At 40.2% G+C, this 26,498-nt stretch overlaps 1 protein-coding gene across 1 annotated transcript in view; it reads left to right on the top strand.

Moving 5' to 3' along the window:
* The first annotated feature begins 263 nt into the window (after positions 1–263).
* The window catches only part of TNKS (tankyrase), a 173,388-nt gene continuing 147,153 nt past the window's right edge, over positions 264–26,498 (top strand). The window contains exons 1-2 of the mRNA XM_058669847.1: positions 264–1,056; positions 24,754–24,978. Of these exons, the coding sequence (XP_058525830.1) occupies positions 402–1,056; positions 24,754–24,978 (880 nt within the window). The 5' untranslated portion in view covers positions 264–401. The remainder of the gene's footprint in view (positions 1,057–24,753; positions 24,979–26,498) is intronic.

Genomic DNA, 26,498 nt, shown 5'->3' with positions numbered 1-26,498 from the left:
TGCAGGAAGAGCCAGGTTCCAGCATTCAAACCTCCACAGCGGGCCCGCCAGGTTGTCACAGAGCCCGCCCTCAGCCACCAAGCCAGGTTCCTCAGCCGCCAAGCCGCGCCCCTCAGCCACCAAGCCACGCCCCTCAGCCACCAAGCAACGCCCTCTACCGCCAAGCCGCGCCCCTCAGCCACCAAGCCAGGCTCCTCAGCCACTAAGCCACGCCCTCGACCACGAAGCCACGCCCACCGCCGCTGAAGTTCTACAGAGCTCCCTACACTTCCCTCCTCTTCGACCCGCCCCCTCCGGCCAGCATCATTTCCTGTGCGCTGAGCGCGGATTGGCCCAGTGGTCGGAAGTGGGGGCGGGCGGTGGGGCCGTTGCCGCAGTGACAGGGCTGGGGGAGTCCGAAGATGGCGGCGTCGCGTCGCTCTCAGCATCATCACCACCATCATCAACAACAGCTCCAGCCCGCCCCAGGGGCTTCGGCGCCGCCGCCGCCGCCGCCCCCGCCTCTCAGCCCCGGCCTGGCCCCAGCGACCACCCCAGCCTCCCCCACGGCCGGCGGCCTGGCCCCTTTCGCTTCCCCGCGGCACGGCCTAGCGCTGCCCGAGGGGGATGGCAGTCGGGATCCGCCCGACAGGCCCCGATCCCCGGACACAGCTGACAGTAGCAGCTGTGGCAATACCAGCAGCAGCACCATTTGTCCTGTGGCCGCTGCTGCCGGGGTCCCGGCGGCTTCCGCTTCGTTGGCCGTCGGGGTTGCTTCCCATCCAGCCGGCGGCGGCAGTACCAATTCCCCGTCGTCCTCTTCTTCCCCGACTTCTTCCTCTCCGTCCTCCCCGGGATCGAGCTTGGCGGAGAGCCCCGAGGCAGCCGGCGTGAGCCACACCGCCACACTGGGAGCCGGGACGACTGGGGTCCCGGCAGTGAGTGGGGCCCTGCGAGAACTGCTGGAGGCCTGTCGCAATGGGGACGTGTCCCGGGTCAAGAGGCTGGTGGACTCGGCCAACGTGAACGCAAAGGACATGGCCGGCCGCAAGTCTTCGCCCCTGCACTTCGCTGCAGGTCAGACCTTTGCATTGCTTTTTGATGGTACTTGGGCGAAGCCCGGGGCGGGGGTCTGGGACCAACAGGGAATTGTGACGGGGCAGCCTGGGGGAGGCGTGGCTGTGGTGCTCCCACACCTCACTACCTTTCTTGAGGTGTCGGGGTGAGGGGCGTGGGAGGGGACGTGCGAATCCGTTCCTTCTTGACTGTTTGCAGTGATACATCTAGCAAGGGCCGAGTCTTGCAGAGACTGGAACTTTTAACAGTTCTGAGTGTTCAGGAATAAAGTGAGATCTAGGCAGCTTTCAAAGTCGCTTTGTCGTTTGTGTGCCAGTTTTCTTTCTTTTAAGAGCAAGGCTGTGTCCCTTGAGGACAGTCCAGATCAAAAGAAGTTTCGCGTCACCCGGCCAGTGTGGAAGGATGTGTTTGAATAGCCTCAGTAAAGGCGTGCTTCAAGTTTTGTGCAACTCCTTTTGGAGAAGTTGGCTGTCTCGAATAGGAGATCAAGATAGGCCGGTGTGAGACAACCGGGGGGAAAAACATTTGGATGCATTGTGTGACAGAAGAAGGGCTACAGGCTTTAAAGGCCACTTACTGTCTAGCAGGCCATTTATCTTAATTCTCACGGGTGAAAATGATTATACCAAGGCTGTGCCAGGACCTAGTGAGAAGAATGAAGTCTATTTAGGAAGTGGAAATTCCGGAGCCCTGGGCACAGCACTCTACTTTTTGTCTTAGCAAGTCTTGGATTATTTTCTTTTACAAATACCTAGAATAATGTATAAGAATACATTACAGAGAAATGTAAAAAAAAAGCTATACATTAGAAATATTACTTTGGAAGCATATACATTATATATACATTGCAAGTTTAAGTCGTAAAGAAACCTGTGAAATGAAAACACACACACACACACCCAAAGTTAACAAATCCAAGATGCTCTGTTAAGTTTCTTGCTACATTTCTAATATTAGTAAAGCACTCCTTTAGTTCTGTTAACAGTAGACATGTCAGTATATGGTACTTATTTTTTATCGCAGTTCTGGAAATTCTATGAACCTAATTTTACAAATGTAAAAATAAAATTTTTAAAAATGTGAATCATATGATCTTTGTAAGGCCATATACACGCAGGATGTGATAGAACTTAGATTTGAATTCAAGCAATTTGATTGTAGAACTTGTGAAATCAAGCATAGATGAACATAAACTGTACCTGACTTATGAAGATCATTTTTCATTTTCTGGGTGTAGTGCAGAGTTTCTGATTTTTGTGGTGTATTAGAGGATTAGAGGAAGGCCAGTGGGGAACTTGTATGTAAGGGTAACTTTCATGTTTTTTTTTTTTTTTTATTGCAACCCCTATGTACTTGGAAGTGTGTTTTATATTGTCATAGAAACAAAACTAAATCAAAAGTTTAATCAAGCTATGCCTTACCTTACTACATGTGTTCTGCTTTGATATTTTATGTTGTATTCCACTTCATTTCATTTGGAGCAAATGCCATTGTGATCCATTAAGGAGCCACGACCAGTAGTGTAAGAAACACAGGAAATCATTATAGGTCACTGGATCCGTTCTTGGTAAAGTGGGCACTCCTGTTAGGAACGCAGTGAAGCAAATCGCAAGCAGGTTTTTACTTAACTAGATATTCGGTAAGGGCCTTGCTTGTTTTAAATGAGATAGCATCTCTTTCTTTAGGCTAAGTATAAGTTTTATCTGATCTTAAAAATCAACCAAAGCTTGTGGTTCTGCAAACTTTATTCCACATCTGATTATTTTCACATTGCTTCAGAAATCTTGTCATTCCTTTTCATTCTGCTTTTATTTTACTTTCTTGTGAGTAATCACTTACAAATGTAAATGTAATTATGTTTATTTGCATACTATACGTCTAAGATTAAAATTTAGGCTTCAGCACTCAAATAGAGCTTGTCTTTTAAATCATGTCTTTAGTTTGCCACAAATTACTCTTACTTTCGTTTTAGGGTTTTTTGTGTACCTGGATAAGGCAGAAGGCAATCAGTAACAGTCTTGTATTTGGGTTGTGTGTTTTTTTTTTTAAATTTTTAGCGTATCTATGGAAAACAGGCAAAATAATAACGGTTTTCTATGATATAAAAATGTATAGTTAATTTACTGCTTTCCTGTTTGTTGTTAAGTCTGACTATGTATGAAGCCGAGTCATTAGAAATAATTCTTTGTAAGGGAAAGGCAAAGTCACACACACACACACACACACACACGCACACGCACACGCACACACGCACACACGCACACACCCACCATCACCACATATCCCCCTACCTACCCACCTACTTACCTGGGCAAAGCTGAAGTTAGGTATCTGAAACTGCGTGCAGGTTTCCCACATGCATGGTAGGGCGCTCAAGTCTGCTGCTTTCCCAGGTGCATTTACCAGGAAGCTAGAATGGAAGTGGGCAGTCAGGAATTGAACCAGCATTCCAGTATGCGATTCTGACTTCCCAATGAGTTTCTAGCAGTGAAATTAAGAGAATGTGTCAATTGAATTATTTTATCCACAGTTAGAACATAACCTTCAGTTTCTGTATTTAATAAAGGTTAGGCAAATACTATATATTTTTAAAGATTTACCTTGTTTTTCTTTGAAAGAATTAGAGAAGGAGTTCATTGACAAGTGATTTGGGTTATGATGTAATACAAGGTGTCAAAGCTACACAACAGAGATGCCAGTTGGTTTTTCCCCCATTTGGATCTGGATAATATTTACCACAGCAAAGATTCAACCCTACCGAGATTGCTTGGTTCATTCTTGTTTTTCAGCATGACCCTGCTTGATTGTATAAATGTAGTCCCTAGTTTAAAAAAAGTACTGTGTGCTCTAAATTGCTGCCTAGCTAGTTGCTGGTAGGAAAATGAGTCAGAATGCTTAAGGCCTGGAGGAGGAATCTTTGTATTTTTCATTGTTTGGCAAGACCTAGATTATATTTTCAGACAAATACTCTATGTTAGGATTTAAGAGGGGTCTGATATAGCAACAGAAAAAGGAACTACTTTCCTAAATGCCTTCCCAGATTTGAAATTGTTGCTTACAGACATGATTATCTTAGTGTTTTCTTAAAACTTACTGTTTCCCTTTTTAGAAAATATTTTTTTAAAGATTTATTTTTTATTGGCAAGTCAGATATATATATATAGAGAGAAGAGGAGAGACAGAGAGGAAGATCCTCTGTCCAGTGATTCCCTCCCCAAGTGACCACAACAGCCGGTGCGCGGCGATCCGAAGCCAGGAGCCAGGAACTTCCTCTGGGTCTCCCATGCGTTTGCAGGAACCCAAGGCTTTGGGCTGTCCTCGACTGCTTTCCCAGGCCACAAGCAGGGAGCTGGATGGGTAGTGGAGCCGCCGGGATTAGAACTGGCTCCCATACGGGATCCCAGTGTGTTCAAGGCGAGGACTTTAGCCGCTAGGCCACGGCGCCAGGCCCTAGAAAAATATTAATGTAGAACTTTTTCTTGGAAAGATGTATAAGTTATATATCTTTTTCTTTTAAGTTAATGATCTACTCTTTGGAAGCAAATGACTTAGTGAACAAATTGGTTGTAAGATATCAAATTTATATCTCTTAAGGAAAAAATTGATGACAAGCAAACTGTTCAACAAAGAGAAATGCTTACATAAATTATGTCGCTGTGTGGTTCCTATTACATATCTCTGCTGTTGTTTCTCAATCTGTCAACCATTTTTTAGTGCTTGTCAGTGTAAATTTCAGGCATCTATGAAGGTTCACCAGCTTTACCAATAGTTGTATCATTGTCAGAAGAGTTTGGTGTTTGAAGATTTGTCTTTATTGTAAAATTTGTACAGATCTTATATGTGCATTCAGTTAGTTTTGAGAGGTGTAAACACCTGTTACTCAAACTCTTGAGGATGCCATCATGACATAGACAATTCTGTACATTAATCCCTATTTCTACCTGGTCCACTAGAGAATACTGTTGATTTTTTTTTCTCTAACTATAAAGAGTTGTCTATTTTATTGTAAATGGAATCATACAATAATTCTTTTGGAGAGTGTAATGTTTTTGATCATGATATGTATCAGCTTAATTTTTTGTCAGTAACAGGCAGACATTTTGAGAAGCAAGTCATTAGGTGATTTTACTTTGAGCCATCCCAGTGTGTGCTTCCACAGACTATGCTGTAGCCCACTGCACACCTAGGCCACATGATAGGACCGGTTGCTCTTGGACTGCAAATTGTGCATCATGCTACTGTCCTTAATACTGTTAGGCAGCTGTAATACAGTGATATTTGTATATCAGCATATCCAAATACAACAAGGAACAGTTCTTATGAAGCATAAAAAAATGGAGTACTTGTCCCTTCTGTCTCTCATAAGAGCTCTGGGGATTAGAATTTCCATTTAGGAATCCCAAAGGTGTGCTCAGTCCATACATGTGTCTTCCTGAAGAGTTGACGTCTTTATCAGTTAAAAGTTAGTTATTTGGAAAGCACAGAAACAGCGTGTATTCCCCCCAAAAAGAACACATCCACTGGTCCCCTTCCCAAATCCCTCCACATGCTGGGGCCGGGCTGGGGCCTCAGTTTGGATCTCACCTAGGTGGCCCAAGCCCAGTTACTTCTTAAGCCAGCAATCCAGTTTATCACATGTGCATTAGCAGGAGGCTGGCATCAGAACCCATAGCCAGAACCCAGGAATCTCATGTGGGACACAGGCATCCTAACCACACTGAATACCTACCCTGAATATTTTATTTGTAGTGATCATGAAATGTTTCCTTTTAACTTAGTGATATTCACTTAATGATATTAAAAATATTTATTGGGGGGCATTATGGTACCGTAGAGCCCATTTTCCTCTGCTTTTGTGCGAGTTAGACTTGTGATTTGCTAGGGTGAGTGAAAAAGGGCAGGAGTGGTATGACACCTGAGCCCTCAGGAATCTGCAGTTTTCACTTTCTGGTGCTCTCCTGTGAAACCCTGTGTGGAACCCTGCCACTGCGGGGTAAAGATGGTGTATAGGAGAAGAGTAAGAGCGGCCGTTGCGGCCACTTGGGGAGTGAATCATCAGACGGAAGATCTTCCTTTCTGTCTCTCCTCCTCTCTGCATATCTGATTTTGTAATAAAAAGTAAATCTTAAAAAAGAAAAAAGAGTGGTTCTCAGCTAACACTTGTGCCAGCTGAGGGAGTGAGAATGCCACTCCAGTCGCTGCAGCCACCCGGGGCCTCCAGGGGCTGGGCTGCCATAGTCACACACAGTAACAGCACAAATAACCAGTGCTGCTTGTGACTTTAGGCCACAGAATTGGGGGAGTGATTGATTAAGTGGCAATATTGTCCAGGTAACTGTTTATGCCTCCTAGTGTCCCCTAGTTGACGGTGAGCTCAGGGTCAGTTCTTTACCTCTTGTTTACAAACTCTCCTGGGAACAGTATTCCCTGAGCAATTGTTTTTTCTGTCACTAACACTCATCGCCTTATTCTTGAAAGTCAGTTTGGCTGAATGTGTAATAATATTTGGATTTCACTTGTCTAATTTTTTCTTTTCAAAATAATTTTTAAATTTTATTTGGAATTATCTATTGAAATACAAACAATGTTTCAGATGTATGCTGTTACTTCATGTGTTATCATATTTTAGCTGATGTTGAGATAATCTTGTCTGTTCTGTGGACATTTTCTTATGCATATTAATTGTAGAGATATTTTCCTGCTGAAGTTCTCATAGGTTCTTTACATGTGGAATTTGATCTTAATTTTTAAATCACTCATTTTTGTAGATATTAAATAATTTGAAGGATAAAAATAAAGGTCTGGGATGTCAAGGATAGCTCCCTTTGACCTGTTTTCTCATGCTGGGCATGCGTTTGTGGCCTGGAATAGAAGAGGACTCTTGAAAGGTTTGAAGGATCACTACTTAGGGTAGCAGCATGTAATTATGCCATAATTTATGAATTTATTTGCATGGGAGTCTTGTGTGTGTGTGTGGGGGGGTAAGTTTAGATCAGTTATTTGCAACATTTTCTGTCCTGTCGAATATCTACCTCTTTCCCTCATGAATTGGATAGATCATAGACCAAGTCTGTTCCTTCCAAATGTGAGGTGACTTCTTGACAATTAATAGGATAGAGAAACAAACATTTTGAGGCTAGAATATATGTCATCAAGGCCTAAGTTGTGAGCATTAAGATTTTCAAAAGTGCCATCTTGGGTAAACAGTCCAGAAGACAAGAATCAAGGAATGTCAGTGATTCTAAAATGTAGCACTACAATACATATACAATAAAATATATTGTAGTGCTAGGTTTTAGAAGGAAATATAATCATGAGCCGTAAATGTATTTAAAGGCCTTGTGTACTTCACAGATTAATCTTTTGGGTAGGTGACTATAAAATATGTATAGGCACATTGAAAAAGAGGGGATGTGTCCTAAATTCTTATTTTCCCACTGTCTTGGGGGGCCTTGAAATGACTGTTTATTCTTCTGAGAGTAGATTGTGTGCTGTGTGTAGAGTGTCTTCCCAAAAGTGATGTTGACATGTATTTGCCACTCGTGATAGCAGTATTTATAGGAGAGCTCTTTAATGGGTGGCTTTGTGTTGAGGGTTAACAGACTGTTCCCATGTGTTGATGTGGACTTACAGGGAGAGCTGACTAATTTAGCTCAGGTTAAGAGGGCTTGGAGTCTGAAGATTCGGTGGAAGCTTCCCTTTAGGAGAATTTGCTTATTTATAAAACAAATGGAAGTGTGCTTAAGAAAATCTAGACATGTACTTTCAATGTATTGTTGAGCAAAAAGCACTGTATTCTTGAACAATCCAGTAGAGTGGGTTTCTTAAATGATTTCTATTAGAGGCTGGGCTCTCAGGACAATGTTGAACCTCACTTTTTACAAGGTGTCTTGATTTCAAGTAAATGCGGCAAGTTTGGAGTGTCTGTTTTGTGCATGCTCACTGCTTTTCTCGCAAACACCATCAAATGGCCAAGATCACCTTTCAGGCAGTGAGTTTCTGGACTGTGTGGAAACTTGTTTGGCTTGTTTGTTCAGGCATTTCTTTGTAGAATGGTAGCAGCTTCAGGTTAAGCTTTTTTCTTTTTCTTTTTCTTTCTTTCTTTTTTTGTTTTTTTCAGGCACTGAGATTTGGGGGCATGTATCAGCTTCTCAGTCAATTTAGACATTTGAGGTTATTTTTGATTGTGGGAATAGAGGAACTGAAATGGTGTAGAATTTATTCTCCCTTTTGCCTTTCCCTTGTTACAGAATTAGTTGGTGCCAGCTGTGCTTTTGTTTGTTTGGACTCACAGCTTTTTTCAGTGGTACGTGTAGCTGGGGCAAAGGTGGCGTGTGAGCAATAATTTGGTAGTTAGCAGATGATTTCTTGTAACACCAACCCAAACTAGAAACCTTGTATTGAATTTGTTGATTGAGGAAAAAACCTTATAGCTGTAACTTCCATTTCTTCAGTTACAGTTTAGAAGTAGATGCTAGCTCTTGATGCCTCGTTGGTTGGAAAGGCTAGGTAATACATGCATTTAAGTAGACGCTGTAAAGATCAGATGCCTTTATTAGGATATATTCAAAGTTATATAAAGCATAATTTTGACTATTTAACTTCTTAATAAGAGGTATAATTCTTTATGGATTTTTTTCTTTTTTTAAAGGACATTGGATTACAGTTAATGAATATACTGTAGCTATTTTTTCTTAATGTTATGAGAAAATATGCCAGTTTGTTTTGCTTCTTTACTTAAAAAAATTCCCATTTTACAAAGAAACTTTTATACTAAGTTTAAAAATTAGATACGTAAGCTAAAAAGTGGTTGTCTCTCCTCCCAGAAAATTATAAAACTGTGCCAACTTTGCTAGTGTAAAATCCTCTTGATTTAAAAAAACAGATACATTTGGACTATGTAGTTAAAGAACCTTGATATTTAATTCAGTGAGTCATTCACAGGAATTGCTATATGTGAACAAGTGAATTCTTAGATTTTTGATACTTTGATTTTCTTCTTTTTTTAAACATTATTTATTTGAAAGACTGAGTTATAAGGAGAGAGGGAGAGAGAGTTGTCCTGCTTCTGCCGGCATCCTCCCCACATGGCCTCAATGGCTGGTGCTGGACCTGTCTGAAGCTGGGAGCCAGGAGCTGCTTTTAGGGTCGCACGTGGGTGCAGGGGTCCGAGTACATATTCTGTTGCTTTCCCAGGTGCATTAGCAGGGGACTGGATTGCAGCGGCTTCACCTGCTGGCCCCTTCCTTTGCTTTTCTTAACTATAAAACATAATAACCCTCATATATCAATCCAGTCCTTTATTGTCAAAGTCCAAGGTCACACAGATGCCTTACTAAGTGATGGGACAAACTTAAACACTTATCTCATTGTCCAAAATCTTTTGGCTCATGATACTCAAGTGGAAACTTGGTAGCAATGACAAATAAAATCTGTATTCTGAAATAGTTTGTAGTTTACAGTTGTTACTACTATCCCATTTTTCTATTATTGTTATCATTTTTCTGATACTGAAAATCATTGTGCAGACTTGGAAAAGAACAAGAAAAGTAGTCTCTTGTGTTGCTACCTCAAGGCAGCTAATAGTGAGTTTTGTTGATTTATGTTTCCTCTTTACCTAGTCAGTAAAGATAACATTTTTAGCTAAGTAGGCTGTTGAAAAATTTGCAGTTATTAGAATGTTGCACCATCTGTTCTTTATTTCATTTGCTTGACAAACTTAAAAAATGTGATTAGCAGTGATCTTTGAAGAACCTCATATTTAAATGGAAGGATGTTTTAGCAACTCCTTTCCTTAAGACTACTTAAGATTCTTAAGAAAATCTTAATTTTTGTTACATCTTTTGACTGACAGAGGCAGTCAAATTAAACTTTTTTGAATAATAAATAAAATATATGTAAATCCCAGCAATTTCAGAGTATGTAAAAATGACATTGAACTACTACATAGCTAAAAATGGGTGATACATCTTAACATATATATATATTTTCCCAAATAAAGTAGAAAAAAATGGAGGTAAGATGGTTAGCATATGTTTTTCTATTGGCCTAGAGAAAGGTTATTTTCTAATATGATCATCATGAACTGTGGTAGATGATATATTCATTAGAGCACATCTCAGGGCTTGTGTTGATCAGCCCTTACATCTCTCTCTGAGTTCGAATCTCAGGGAAGCTGTAGTCCTTCTCTGTCCAGGTGAAACTCAGCGGTGCTGAAACGTTTGTGGCAATTCGAAGGAACCTGATGAAACTTGCTTAATTAACTGCCTCTGTACAATTCCATGAAGTGTTGCACTCCTCCCTCCCTTAGTCTGTTCCTTGGGGATCTGGCATGATCCCCACAGTTTTAACAAGTTCAGTAACGGCCCAGAAAGGGTGAATGTTAAAAGGAGCCAGATGAGGAAAATGGTATTCCTTTTTGCCTTTGAGGAAGCTGGTAGTCCAAATGTAGTTCCCTAAGTTTTTTGTTTTGGAGATCCCTCTGAAAATAACAGTATTTCTTCCTTATCCACAGTGATATGAGAATGCGTGAAAGCAGAGATAATACCAAACTCTTTGTGTTTTGTTTTTTTCTCTGTGTTCATGCCAATTATAAGTTTTATTTCTCAATTAAGTACAGTAAGAGCCTATCAGTCCCAACTACCTGAAATCTCCCTCCAAAATGATTATACATTGAGGAGTTTTCCTTTCCTTTCCTGCTGAAAGGCAAATCTAGATTGCCACCATCACTTTTTTTTCTTGGCTATTATTATGTGCAGTAAGGATTATTTGACCGTAAACACTGGGAAACTTCAGTAGTTGATCTGCTACCCAGCGTAGCTTTGTCATGGCTGGAGGGGTGGCTGGCATATGCAGTGTGGATGCACCAGGCAAAGAGGTGATTGACACCCCTGGCAAGACCAAGAAGATCCTTGGGAGAATTCATCCAGCTGCTTGGAATGGTGCACACTCATGGTGGCATTTATTTGGGAGATATTTTTGTTATTGTTTTTGGATCTTGGTTAACTATAGGTAACAAAGTACTGTAATTGAAGACATGGATAAGGGTAGGCAGGAACTGCTAGAATTGAAACGGTTTTTAGATATTATAGTAGAAATCAAAACAATTGCAAAAACAAAAATAATGAACTCCATTGTATGTTAGCATGCATAATTTTTAGTTTTCCAAAATTTTTTAAACAACATTTTTAAAAAGACATTTATTTTTTTGAAAGATACATAGAGAGATCTTCCTTCCTTTGATTCACTCTGCAAATGGCCTCAACAGCTGGAGAATGGGCCAGGATGAAGCCAGAGGCTGAGAGCTTCATCCAGGTCTCCCATGTGTTAACAGTACCCGAGCACTCGGACCATTGTTCTGCCTCTTCCCAGGTGTCTCCGTAGGGAGCTGGATCAGAAGCAGAGCAGCCCAGGCTGGAAGAGGGCCTCATATATGGTGCTGCCTTGCAAATAACACTTAAACTAAAAGAAGTTGTTTCCTAAAACAAAGATAATGAAAGGAGTGGTGCTATTTCACACTTCCAGTTTGATTTTGTGTGTGACTTAGAAGACAGCTGAAGTTTTCAGCTACCTCTGCCTGCTGTGTGTTGTAATATATTATGTGGGTTGAAGTATATGGAGAAAATTCTTCCTCAAACAAAGAATGTAATTGGAAAACAAAGGATATTGTAATAGAATTTTCATTTGATTTTTTTGACAACATATCCAACCTTGGTAACTTGCAATTTTCTAAAGATAAATTGCAGTACAGAATCTGAAACCAAATAAGTGCTTTCCTGTCTCTGCTATGTAAAAATCATTAATTTGGGGGTCACAAGTGGATCTTTATCTGTTTTGATTGTTCATCATTCAGAAAATATTCAGTAAGCTAACTAGTTTTCTCAGGCACATTTTGCTTTATAGTAAAAATTGATAAATGCATTTGCTAGTATCACCACCAGTCTCATCAGAAAAAGAATTTAAACATTTGGAAACTTTAAGCTTATGGTGGGTGGCAAATGCAAGTGTTTCGAAATTCTAACTTTTGTTTGAAGGCTCAAATCTAATCAGAAACTATTGTCAACTGTTTTCTTTGAAGTGATAGAATTAATTCATTCTTGAGAAAATGTCTTCAAATACAAAGGCCAAACTGAGCCAAGTTAGCCATCATCAAGATTTATTTATTTGAAAGAGTTACAGAGAGAACGGGAAAAACAGAGAGAGATCCTGCATCCACTGCTTCACTCCCCAATGGCTGCAACAGCTGGAACTGAGACAGTTCAAAGCCAGGAACCAGGAGCTTCATGCAGATCTCCCACGTGCTTGCAGGTGCCCAAGCATTCCGGCCATCCTCCTTGGTCTTTCCTGGCTTACTAGCAGGGATCTGGATGGAAGTGGAGCAGCCAGTGCTTGAACTGGCACTACATGGGTTGCAGTCACCAGAGGCAGCAACTTTTCCTGCTATGCCACAGCACTGGCCCCCATATTGGTATATATTTAAGGGTATAATATGTATATTTAGTGATCTCAAGGGTTAGAGTTTAATAGGATAAATATTTACAATTTTATGAAGGATTTTCTTGAGAGAAAGTAGTTTTTTTCTTTGTAAGTTACTTTCGAGTCACTACCCTTCTGCTACCCGTAGATCAGTTTTTTCCTTTGTTTTGGAAAACCTTGGCATATTAGAGCCGATTACCAAAGGCAGAAGGTGCCAGGAGGAGAAAAACGTAGACAAATGAAGATTATGCAGAGTAGAATTTATTTGGAATTTACAAATACAGCACGTTTTGAACATTGGCAAGAAGACAGGATTCTGTGTGCCAGGAGGCAGTACAAAAGGCTTTAAACGCTAGGACAGACTCGGTTAGTCATTGGCCAGATGGAACGTACTTGTACTTTCCAAGAAATACTAACACTTCCGACATCAGGTAAGGGTCAGATAAGGGACATCACAGGAATCATTAAGCAGGTTACTTCTTTGTTTTTGAGATTTGTTTATAAAAGGATTACAATGAGAAAGAGGGAGAGATAGGAAGATCTTTTCATCTGCTGGTTTGCTCCCCAAATGGCTGCCACGGCTAGAGCTGGGCCAGTCTGAAGCTGGACATAGGAACTTCCAGGTCTCCCTTGTGGGTGCATGGACTTGGGCCATCCTATGCTGCTGTCTCATGCTGCTGCCAGGGATAACAAGTGGAACAGCCGAGACATGAACTGGTGCTCATATGGGACCACTGGTGGAGGATGATCTGGCTGTGTCACTGTGCTGGTCCCAAGCAGATTACTTTACTGATTATGATTATCCCATCAATAATCATCTTACCTGAAGGAGAAGATGGCAGTTTTAACCGGGATGGTTCCAGGCATATCAAATTGGAGCTCTAGGATGGTTTATCTTCTCTCTTGTGTATAATCGTTTTGTGTGAACATGCCACTGTTCATTAATTCTGTTAATGAGTATTTGGAGACACAGAGAAACCGGCAGAGCCCCCTATGGCCATTCAATCCTCCGGATGCTTGCAGTGGCAGGTGTCGGGCAAAGCTATAAGCCAGAGGATAGGAGCTCGGCTCCTGCCACCCACGAACAAACCACTTGAGTCCTCACCATGCTACTGGCCAGGGAGGCACTAGCAGGAAGCTAGAATCAGGATTCCCACCCAGAGAGCCAGGGAAGTGGGGTGTTGGACATCCTAACTGGTAGCCTAACAGTAGGCCAAATTCCTGCCTCATTATTCATGTTTTAGTTTTCATTGTTTCTGGATCACTGAATTTACTTTAAAAAAAAGTCAGTATTTCCTTTTTTGTGTGAATTATCTTCCTGTTTTTAGTTTTTGTTTTACTTTTTAGTATTGATTTTATCTGTCCTTTTTTAATGGTTATTGCAACTATTTTCCTAGTTTGTTTTTTAATCGTATCTATGAACTTTACAAATCTATTGCCTTAGAAATTTCTCTTTTTATTTTCTTCTGTTTTTTTTTCTATCCTGAGAATGTACAAATGTCTACCTAAGATTTTTTCTTTTTAAGATTTCACTTCAATTTTCCATGCTTTCAATCCAATTTAAATTTCTTTGGCAATGTATGGAGAGGCAGACATATAAAAGATTTTTTTTTAGGTACCAGCTTTTCTTAGCCACTTATTGAATAATGCATACAGCTATTTAAATAAAAATGAAGATGAGTCTTTTGAAATACTATGTTGAGGAACATTTTACAGCTTTTTGTTTTGACTTGCAGTTATTGTAATTCACTCACTGTACTGTATTTACCTTTTCCCTTCTTACTAGTGAAGTGAAGATAACCTCAAATACCTCCACGTTGAAATAAAGGGAGAGTGACTGAAATTTTTCATCTGTGTTTCAACACTGGTTAGCAGTTTTTTACCCTCTTGCTCCTGAGATGGATGTATCCATAAATATTTATATATTTTAGTTTTTCTTTATTTAAATTCATATAGCAGAAATTTGAATTATGCTACAGTGATAGGGAATGGTCGTGCTCTCACTGATGTGTAAAACAAAAAAATTTTGTTGTGATGTATTAGCTTGACAGCTGATCTCAGGTGGCAGAATGCTATTTGATTCATTGTTTCTGTTTTTGAACCATCCTGAGCCATCTTTTAGGGATTTGAATATGTAATATATTTTGTACCATTTAATCTTGGTGTTTTCTATAGTTGGTCCTCTCTGAGAACATCCTGTGCTTTTGCATGCTTCACTGTTTAATCTTTAGATCTTAGTTCAGAATATCCCTTTGTTAGGGAAAGGCCTTTATGCCAGACTTGATTAAGTTTGCATTGGTGGGGCCTGGCGGCGTGGTCTACCCATCCAGCTCCCTGCTTGTGGCCTGGGAAAGCAGTCGAGGACGGCCCAATGCTTTGGGATCCTGCACCCATGTGGGAGACCTGGAGGAAATTCCTGGCTCCTGACTTCAGATCGGCACAGCACTGGCTGTTGCGGTCACTTGGGGAGTAGACCAACGAACAGAAGATCTTCCTCTCTGTCTCTCCTCCTCTTTTATATCTGACTTTGCAATAAAAATAAATAAATCTAAAAAAAAATGTTTGCATTGGTGTGAGCTGTTACCTAATAAGCATTATTATCTGTTAAGATATTTAATTGGCCATTGTTTCTTTAAACAAGAGTAGATTTTTTCTGAGTGAATCCATGATGTACAGCTACACATACAAGATGGAATTAGTGTTTTTGTCATGCTAAAGTGCTTTTGCACTTTATTTTGGACTAGGTTCTTCTTGTGTTCAGTGTTGAGATTTTTACATACCTGCAATTATTTTCATTTTTGTTTTGTATATAAATAAAGCTAGCTAGACTTGAAGATGAACAGCAAAATGATTTTTCTTAAGGCTGATAAGGTTGATTTCAGTTGCCAACTGATTCTTGGTGGATGTTTTGCTTTTGTTGTAACTGGTATTTTCTTCTGAAGGAATCAGAAATGTCCTAGTCTTTGGTGTCACTAGACTTCTTTACACTGCGTCTGCCCATTCTGATGGCTCCTATGTGAAATATAACAAGAATTAAATTTTACATCCTTTCATTTTGAGAAATCTTGACATTATTTTCTCTTTTCCCCATCCTCTACTTCTTTCTCTTATTGTCCTCATCCATCTGTTAAACCCTTCCAGGTAACTTTTGGAAAAGTTCTTCAAGTTGGAGCTCTTAGGAGTTTGTTACTATTCGATCAATTAATTATTTTGCCTATTATATTTCTTGCTAGTATGTCTTGTTGTTTTTACTTGATAGGCTTTTTTTGTTGTTCTGTCTTGTTTCAAGTATTCTTTATTAGGTTTGCTTATTTCAAATGTCTGGGTTTTTTTGTTTGTTTTTTTGCCTTGTTAATTCTGGCTTTATTGTTATTTTGTGTTGAGAGTTCACAGTATTTGAGCAAATCATATGTTTTGAAAAGGTTGGATTATGGAGTGGTGAAGGCCTGCGTTCTAGGTTTGTTCCTCCAGGTAGTTTGGGGAGAATATGGACATGGCCTCAGGAAGGAATCCTTGGGGTGGTGTTTTCTGCTGTCCACCATACTGTGGTTACCCATGATTCCCCATCCATCCTTCCTTTGCCAATTACTGTTGTCTTCATCATTGCCCATTGAAGTTTACCATCATTTCACTCCCCACTCCAAATCCCAGCGGTTATTTTGTAGTTTGTTTTCTATACTATAGTTGCGAAAACATCAGGGGTGGGTGTTTGGATTTGGAAGTGAAGACACCCTGGTCCCAGATTAGAGTGTCTGGCTCAGATGCCTGCTTCTGGTTCATTATTTCAACTTCCTGTTGATTTGAGCCCTTGGGCTTATTATAGTGACAGCTCAGAAGGTTGGGTTCCTTCCAGACCTGTTTCTATCTGTATTGGGTTCCTGGTTTTCATCTCAGCCCAGCCCCAGTCCTCACTGGGTTTAGGAACCAAAGCAGCAGATGGGCAGTTCCCTCTACCTCCCCTGCCTCTTAAATAATTTAAACGTGAAATAACCATTTAGCCATCATCATATCATTGTATCATGACAGAGCTTTGTTTTGTTGAAAGTAAGTGTATTTGTATTGTTGAGTTTTTGGTTTTTGATTTTGGATGGAAGTGGATTGATAATTCTTAAGGAAGTAAAATATATAAAATAAGGAGGCCATTCTGATAGTTTGGAGTCTAATTTTTCCTAATGTTTTTGAAGACATTAATGAAAAAATATTATCACTAAGTACCTTTTTATCTTTTCCAACCATATCAGCAAAATAGTATATTTATGAGTCATTTTCCTAGACAGTTCCAAACTTACTTTGTGGTTAGGGTTTTTTGGTGTAATTGGATCCCTTCGCACTTTGAGGAAATTTTTTTGAATATGAAAGATGTAAGTATAAATTTTCTTGCTGGGTGTTTAGTGTAGGCCTGTGAATTAGTAGTTTCAATGATGTACAAGGCTGTGGCTTTTCTGACAGTCTAATTAGGGAGAAAATGTATTTAAGCTGTGACTTTGCACTATAAATAAAAAGATCAGTTTAAAATACTCTAAGTACCTTCGGTTTTTCACTTCTTATTAAAATTTGGAAACCATAGTACTGAGTTAAGAAATTTAATATTGGCTAGGGTTTTTCCTTTGAAGCTTTAAAATGCTTTAGATTTAAGATGCAGAACGTAAAGGGAACAGTTTTGTCTTTAAATTCAGACCTGGGGAATAGATACCAACGACTTTACATTTGATGTTGAAACATTCTGAGTGGAATTAATTAAAACTTGAAGGAAGAATTTTAAAGTATATTGGGTTAAACTGTGTTTTAAATTCAGGTTTTGTTCATTGTGTCATCATAGTGCTTTCTATATAGTGTATTTTAACATTTCTCTAAATATGTGAAATCACCTTGTGAGGGGGAAAGGATGTGCAGGAATTTGCACATCCTGTAATTTAGCTGCTGAAGAGGAGCAGGCCATCAAAATCAACTTCTCATTGGTGCCTGGTTGCACCAACCTTTCCTCAAACGGTAGCACCATTGGATGAGTTCCTCAAACCGGAAGTCTGGAAGCCTGTCATCCTTGCTTGAAGGATTATCCCAATTCTATCTCCTTCGACCTGTCCACATTGCCACAGTTCTGTCTCAAGCCACTGCCATTTCTTCCCATTGCCTCGGCTGACATTAAACTGGTGTCTGATTTTGCTCCTGACATTCACCAATCTGTTTTTCCCACAGCTGAATGAAAATCCTTTTAAGGCTTAAAAATAGAATGAATAGATTTCCCTTGTAAATGACTTCCCATGTACTTACAGTGAAATCTAGACTTCCATCCTTAACTTGTAAAAAGCACGGGCCAGGGGATATCCTCAAATCAATTTTTTAGAATACTGAGGGATAATTCTGCATTTATTGGAAGATTCAGCATTGTTAATTTGTCAGATATTGATGAGCTTTAAATATTTCCAGCAGGTTTCTTCTTGAACTTGACATTCCTAGTTAAGCATAAAAAAACCAGGTAAGTTAATGTGGAGGGTTGCCCTGGGGCACTTGTCCCAGCTAAAGGTGGTGCTAACTCCCTAGCTCTAACTGAAAAGCAAATTAGCTAACCGGAAAATCCTGCTGGACTACGAAAAATTGCCCCTGGAGATTACAGTTACAGATGCACCTCTGATTTTAGTCTGGTTTGGACCAGCCAGCCTCTGGCTGTCCTGTCTACCTGCTGTTCCCTTGAGCCTGCTCACTTTATCTGACTCCCTAGTGACCTCTCTCATCCCTTATGAGGCTGATCTCTATCAGTCACATCCAAGGTCACCTTAGATCATGTCTATAAAGGGACAAGCATTTGGTGCTGCGGGTTGAGTCACTGCTTGCAGCAACATCATCTATTATGGGCACGAATTCCAGTCCTGGACACTCTGCTTCCCATCCAGCTCTCTGCTGATGTTCCTGGGATGGCATCAGAGGATGGAGATTGGGAGCATCTGGCCGTAAGCCAGGAGATAGAAGAGCTCTTTTCTGTAACTCACTTTCCAGTAAATAAGTACATAAATAAATAAATTATAAAGTGAAAAAAAATGACAAGGTGATTGACTTTGCCCCACTTGGCATTTAAGGGTAACTTAATTTGATTTGAGAGACAGAGACTGCCCATCTTTGATCAACTCCCCAAGTGCCCAACAACTGGAAAGTCAATCTAATTGCTCCTGTGGGCTGCAGGGCCTCAGCTGAGGCATCACCTGCTGCCTCCCAATGCAGACGGCAAAATAAGTAGGGAGCTGGGCTCCAAACATCAGCATACTCTAGTGTGAGATATAGGGGTCCAAGTAACGTCCTAACTGCTGTGCAAAAATACACCTCTAGATTTAATTTCTAGTTATAATAATCCAGAGAAAATCTGACCAACCAAAGAGAAGATGTGGAAAAGTAAAGTTAAAATTCTAAATCATACTGTAATTACAGATAAATTAAAGATCTAAATGTAAATGAAATGTGAAGACACAAGTGTTGTGCTGGTTTCTGAAATCCCCAGATAATCATCAAGTCTGAAGCCGGTGCTAAGGCATAAAAGTGGTTTATTCAAACTAACCTAGGTCTCCCAGCCACCTCCCCCAGCCCAGCATGGCCGGGCGGGGGAGGGGCAGCCGCTGCAGGATCCACAGCAAGCCAGTGAGCTAGGGAGAGAGAAAGAAAAAAAGGCCCCCCAGAGCCCAAGCTCCCCAGTTTTTATACATTTCAGGCTATTAATTATACAGTCATGATCTAGCAGGCTTCTATTGGTGGGTTTGAAACTAGCAACTTTCAAAAAGTACAAATCGATGAGCTATAGGGTGGTGGATCTTATCAAACACCAGGTACCTCCTTCCTGAGGAGTGGTCTGCCTATGTGACCTGCCAGGTGTCCTGCTGGGTATCAGGCCTAGAATCCACACAGCCCCCAGCCAAGCCATCAAGGCGGGATCACAAAGGGCAGAAAACTTCCAGGCTCTTCACAAGACATTCCCAATGTACAGATGATCTGAAAGAGGTGTTTCTGGAAATCAAGTTTAATACTTTCCTGGTAGTGGTATGTGGTACAATCCTCCTTCCCACGGTGTGGGCAGTGGCATCCAGCCATGCTTCCTAGGCAGCCAAGGGTTATATGGGGCAACAGCCAACACTGTATATCCACAGGGTTCTGTGTTGCTGCTAACCCAGAAATTTGGTAGGTTAGGTGCATTAAATGCATTTTTAATTTATATTCAACTTATGTTGGGTTTGTTAGGACACAACCCCATTGTAAATCAAGAACCATCTGCATTTATAAGAAAACATGGGAGCAGTGTAGAAATGGAAATGGTTCTTATGTAGAAAGCACAAACTACGTAGGAAAAGACTGATAATTTATATGTTTAAATTTATTTTTTTTTTAAGATTCATTTATTTTATTACAAACTCAGATATACAGAGAGGAGGAGAGACAGAGAGGAAGATCCTCCGTCCGATGATTCACTCCCCAAGTGAGCCGCAACGGCCAGTGCTGCGCCGATCTGAAGCCGGGAACCAGGAACCTTTTCCGGGTCTCCCATGCGGGTGCAGGGTCCCAAAGCTTTGAGCCGTCCTCGACTGCTTTCCCAGGCCACAAGCAGGGAGCTGGATGAGAACTGGAGCTGCCGGGACTAGAACCGGCGCCCATATGGGATCCCGGGGCTTTCAAGGCGAGGACTTTAGCCGCTAGGCCACGCCTTCGGGCCCTATATGTTTAAATTTAAAACTTAAAATAATAAGCACAACTGTAATCAGTTTCAAAGTAAGTCATAAGTATAGAAAATGTTTATGATTTCAATAACTAATCCAGTGTTAGGACTAAGAGCTACATAAGGAACTCCTACAAAATACTTGGAAAGAGACAAAGAGTCTGTAAGATTTTTGGGTCAAGAGAGTGAACTGACAGCTGGCAAGAGATGAAACTTAGATGACTAGTACACATATGAACAGATGCTTTGGATAGACCCAGCTGAATGTTCTAAAACTTTAGCCAACAGTGCCTTAAAGTCTGAGGGGCATACACTTTGTACTTGACAAGAAGTATATTTGGGAGATTTTCAGGTAGCGCAGTAAGGGTTCTGTGCTGGCCTTTTCATAATTCTCTTGAGCTTTCTCAAAGTCCAAAGAAGTGGGGGAGGAGAGAGGGACATCTTTCTTTACCCTTTCTCTTAATTGAAATGCCTTTCCAGAAGCTTCAGTCTTTCTCTTTAATGTCTCACTGCCAATCAGAAGGTGGAAGTCACTCTCTACACCGGGAAAGGGTTAATCTTCATTTAGCCTGTTCCTGCCCAATTCCTCCAGAATAAGAAGGGAAAATGTTTGAGACAATTATTGACCCTTTGTTAATGATATTGATGTTAACCTTATGATATTAACAGTAATAACACATATATGAATATGTGATATATTCTAATAACATAGAATGTGAAAAATATGTAAACCTGAAATAGGAGGTATATAAATACAGAAATGATACATTTGGCACAGTGCATTAAGCCACTGCTTATGATAATGAATTTCCTACAGGAGTGCCAGTTGAAGTCTTGACTGCTCTGCCTCTGATCTACCTTCTTAATACCATGCCTGGGAACATAACAGAAGATGGCCCAAATGCTTTGATCCGTACCACCATATAGGAGACAGATCTTTTTTATCTGCTGGTTTACTTTCCAAATGCTTGGAGTAGCTAGGACTGGGCCAAGCTGCAATGGGAACTTTGAACCCAGTCTGGATCTTCCACATGGGTGGCAGGAACCCAAATACTTGGAGTCCTTATCTTTGCCTCCCATCATGTATATTAGCAAGGAGTTGGAGTTGAAGAACTGGAACTGGATGTGTTATCCCAAACAGCATCTTAACAGTTGTGCCAAATGCCTGAGGCATTTATCTTAAATGAAGAGGTGTTTATCTTAAAGACTATAAAAGATGTTTCTGCAACAAAATTTATTTTAGCTTTGTAGTGGCGAGCGCTTTATCATTGGTGGAACCACCCAATTAAATAAACTATGATAGCCACATGTCATAGATGCTTAAAGATCCATAAAGGGTGAGATATACTTAAAATCTTTACTTAAAAAGATTATGCTGAACTTGAGCTGTGGTTATGCAATAAGGTGGAGGAATCCACCATGGTGGGAGGGTTTGGGGAGGGGTGGGGAGAACCCAAGTATCTATGTAACTGTGTCACATAATACAATGTAATTACTGAAGTTAAATAATAAATAATTAAAAAAAAAAAAAAAAAGATTATGGTATTTGAACAGCAAAAAACAAGGGGGAAAAAACCATATGTTTAGAACACATACACATTTGCAATAAAGACACCTGGAAATTTAATCAATATGTTCATTGTATTTAATCTATCAGTGGCAAAACAAAAACTTGTTTTGTTTGATTTTTCTCACTGTCTCTCCTTTCTGTGCATCTGCCTTTCCAATAAAAATAAATCTTTTAAAAAGTAAATATTTTTAATATTTTTAGTTTTGAGAACCTTTAAACCTGTTTTCCTTTTATGAATTGGAAAAGTAAAACTAAGAGCTATTTAGCTTTAAATACCACAAAGCAAATAAGCACTTTGTATCCAGCAGGATTTATGGAGGCCATGCTGTATGTCAGGCACTACTGTAACGATGAGGTCAAGCTCCCTGGCAAATCAGCTACCATCTTTTCCTGAAATGTCTTGTGTGGAGAGATAGAGGATAGGCAGATAGAGGAATAAACGGACAAGGTGCTTTCAGCACAGGAACAGAGTAAAACAGGACAGTGTTAAAAATAGGGTGTGTGTATGTGTATGTATGTATGTGTGTGGCTTTAAACTGATAGCTCAGTGAATGTCTGAGTTGCTAACCTTTGGACTGACAACTGCATGACAGATGGAGCTTGTCCTGTGTGAAGATGTGAGGCCAGGGCTTAAGCCAGAAAGCAGTGAGCGCAAATCCCTCAGGCAGAAGAGTGTCTTATTCAAGGAACAGAAAGTGAAATGATGAGTGAAGCTCAATGAAGTTGGATAGGTAACAGGAGCAGGCTCACATAAGTATTGTAGGTCACTAGCGTTTTGTACTAACATTTTGCTATATATGTCTTTCAGAAACCCACTGCAAGATATTAAGCAGAGAAGCAACTTGGTCTAATTTATGCTTTGAAAATACCATTATGCGTATTATGTTCTGTATGAATTCGTTTTAGGGTGGCAGATGTGGCAGCAGATCAGTTGGTTGAAGTTTAGACACAGATCATGAGATTTTTTTTTTTTTTAAAGATTTATTCATTTTATTACAGCCAGATATACACAGAGGAGGAGAGACAGAGAGGAAGATCTTCCGTCCGATGATCCACTCCCCAAGTGAGCCGCAACGGGCCGGTGCGCGCCAATCCCAAGCCGGGAACCTGGAACCTCTTCCGGGTCTCCCACGCGGGTGCAGTGTCCCAAGGCATTGGGCCGTCCTCAACTGCTTTCCCAGGCCACAAGCAGGGAGCTGGATGGGAAGTGGAGCTGCCGGGATTAGAACTGGCACCCATATGGGATCCTGGGGCTTTCAAGGCGAGGACTTTAGCCGCTAGGCCACGCCGCCGGGCCCCAGATCATGAGATTTTAAACCGAGCTGGTAGCGCTGGAGAACAGACAGATTTGAGACGTGTGCAGTAGTTCCCCCCTAATGCATACCTTCATTTTCTACAGTTGTAGATTCTGACAGCCAACTGCAACAAGCCCACACCACTTTGATCATTTTGTTACAGTTGCTCTATTTTATTATATTACTTGCTGTGGTTAATTCCTTACAGGGTGTAAGAAGCATGTTAGAGTTCAAGCATAACCTGGTAGCTATCACGTTCTAAAGGGATTATAAGCAAAAAACCAAACAGAACCCGGACAAGTCGGTAACAGTTCCTCTAGTGTATGTCTTGTACTGTTGCTTGTGGTTCTAGTCTCTAATACAGCCTTGATCTCTTTTACCCAAAGTTTTTGGCTTAATTTGAAGTAGTTCCCATTGAAACGTTGTTCTAAGTTTGTGGTTAATGTCTATGGATACACATCAGTTATTTTGGAGACCTTTTCTTATAGCCTCCATTTTTTGAATGAATTAATTTCTGCAGATCGCATAGAGGCTGTATCTTGAAATAAATCTTGAAGATGGAAGAAGATATGACTCTTAACCACATTTTAGTTTTACATAAGATGCTTGCTTCTAACAACATTTTGTGGTGAATAATGGCAGGGGAGGCAGTGATACTTAGCCAATAAAAACTAATAAGATTTAAAGTGAATAAGAAGAATGAATAAGGCATTAGTTGTAAAGATAATGATGCTGGTTTCTAGTTTCTCTCTTTAGCCCTGCAGGTTTATTATCACTGTATCAAAAAGTAAAGTTACCAATGACCATTTTCCCCCTTTTTCACTGGTTTTACTAAGTTCTGATCATTCTGGATTTTTCATGATGCTGTTGCTGCTTGATTGCAATGATCTCATACTTCTTCGTATTCCTCATCTTTTTAAGTGTTTACTTAGTAAATTACACTGTTTCAGATCCTTTCTGACACCACTCCCCTTTTCGGCCTGAAGATTGATATTTCTTATCAGTGTTTGCGTTCTGTATTCCTGAATGCTGTTTGCCACATTCCTGAATGCTGTTTGCCACGTTGTTTTCTCAAACTCAATACACTCAGGCTTGAATTGTTACATTTTACCACCCATCCTGTGTAGCTTGGCTACCAGTTCCAAGAAGAAATATTTTGATGTGATCTTAAGCTTTGCTTTTTCAAAATCCCTTGCAGCCAAACTTTCACCATATATTTCTGCTATCCATGCACTTCTTTTCAGGTACTCCTGACATGTTGTGTGTTGGGCTTTGTCTTCAGTTTGGTTGTCTTTATAACTTTGTCTTTAATGGTGTTGTCTTTATGAAGTAGAAGAGTTTTATACTTATAACTTTGTCGTGTAAATTGTAGGGGAAAATGGGTATCTTGTTGGGTAGGAGTCTTACTTATTGTGTTTCCCAGCGTAGCTGTCCAACACTGAATGAGTGCCTGAGAAGTGCTTTTTAAAATGAATTGTCCAAAGGATAAGAGCTTTCTTGGTTGCCAGTTCCATGAAATGAAGCAAGACAGTGTGAATAGAGTTAATATTGTTTGTTTTTCTTTAGCCTTTTTTTGCTATAAGGTGCACTTGATTTGTTAAAGGTACTAGTTCTTTTTACAAAATTAATGTCATATTTAAGACTTTTTTCCTCTTTCCTTTTAGGTTTTGGAAGGAAGGATGTTGTGGAACACTTACTGCAGATGGGTGCTAATGTTCATGCTCGGGATGACGGTGGTCTCATCCCACTTCATAATGCCTGTTCTTTTGGCCATGCTGAGGTGGTGAGTCTGTTACTCTGCCAAGGAGCTGATCCAAATGCCAGGGATAACTGGAACTATACTCCTCTGCATGAAGCTGCTATTAAAGGGAAGATCGATGTATGCATTGGTGAGTATTATTTGATGATATATAAATTGAGGTCAGCATGACAGATCTATGAAGGTTTACTCTTATTTCCTTATTGTAGTGTGGTAGTGCTTCTTCATTATCGATGAGGAGCTTAGTGCTTCTTTCAGAAGCAGTTCTTTTACACTAAAGGAAAGTTGTAATGTGGTAATCTAGAGTGGAGTAAGTACAAGACAGAGCATTAACTCCAAGTACAAGTCAAATGCCAACTGGTGTGGAACTTAATTTTGATGGATTACTGTTGTCAAATTTGGTTAATGTACAGTCTCTTTAAAAGACTGCAAATTTCAATTCCTGCATTAATGAGAGCTGTTATAAAATACAAATTCTTACTGAATTAGATGACATATTTGGATACTGTAGGTTATTCAAGGAAAGTCATCAAGTACTAAGGCAAAGGCTTTTTCTTTATGTTGTTAGTATTGGACACCAGCCAGTTTATTAGTGCTGGAAAGCTCGGAGTGTTTCAGATCCAATAGCTCAAAGTTTAATATTTTCAACATGTGCCCCAGTCTGGAGAAAAAACGATTTCAAACAAAATTGAACTTTTCATCCATTTTAAATATCTACATTATGTGAGATTATATTCAATCAGCATTTATTGATTTGGTTTATTATACTACATTTAAAACACGTTTAAAATATTTATTTATTTTTATTGGAAATGCAGATCAGATTTATAGAGAGACAGAGAGACAAAGAGAAAGATCTTCCAGCCACTGATCCAAGTGGCTGCAACGGCTAGAGCTGAGCTGATCTGAAGCCAGAAGCCAGGAGCTTCTGGGTCTGTTACACAGGTGCAGGGTCCCAAAGCATTGGGTCGTCCTTGACTGCTTTCCCAGGCCACAAGCAGGGAGCTGGATGGGAAGTGGAGCAGCCAGGGCTCGAGCAGGCACCCATGTGGCATCCCAGCACTTGCAAAGGGGAGGTATTAGCCAATTGAACCATTGTACCGAGTCCCTTAAAATTGTCTTGAATTCTAAAATAAGATTCTAGAGGTCAAGCAGGATTTAAGTGCATCATCCATGTCTTGATATGGTGGATGCTGAGTTAGCCCATAATGTGTGACAGTAAATTTACATAGTTGTGATCTTCCTGGATGAAATCCATTTCAGTGTTGTTATCTATATTCTTTATTGTATAACGAAATATATACGTCATTCTTAAAAACAGTAATAGAATTTTTCTCTGAATTATTTAGATCATTCTTTAGAGCTTGCTGTTCCAGCCTCTGTGATGTTTTACTTTTCCTCAAATGACTGCAACAGTTGATACACACCTTTTTTTTTAATTCCATTCTCTCACTAAGCTTTGTGACTTCAGTGTTTGTTGTCATGACCTTTGAATAGTCTGTTTCCCAGTTCCTTGACACCTTTTATTTTTCATTTGATTCTCCCATTTGGTTGTTACCATGTTATTATGTAATTATTCAGACTTCAAGCTTTCTTGCCATCATCTCTTTTTGCTTCATCTTGTGCTAATCTTTGGACTTTTGTCGGTTA

This window comes from Ochotona princeps, chromosome 11 (assembly GCF_030435755.1).
Source record: "Ochotona princeps isolate mOchPri1 chromosome 11, mOchPri1.hap1, whole genome shotgun sequence".
In the NCBI taxonomy this organism is placed as follows: Eukaryota; Metazoa; Chordata; class Mammalia; order Lagomorpha; family Ochotonidae; genus Ochotona; species Ochotona princeps.
The sequence above is the reverse complement of the archived record's forward strand: the minus strand, read 5'-3'. Positions and strand labels throughout refer to the sequence as shown.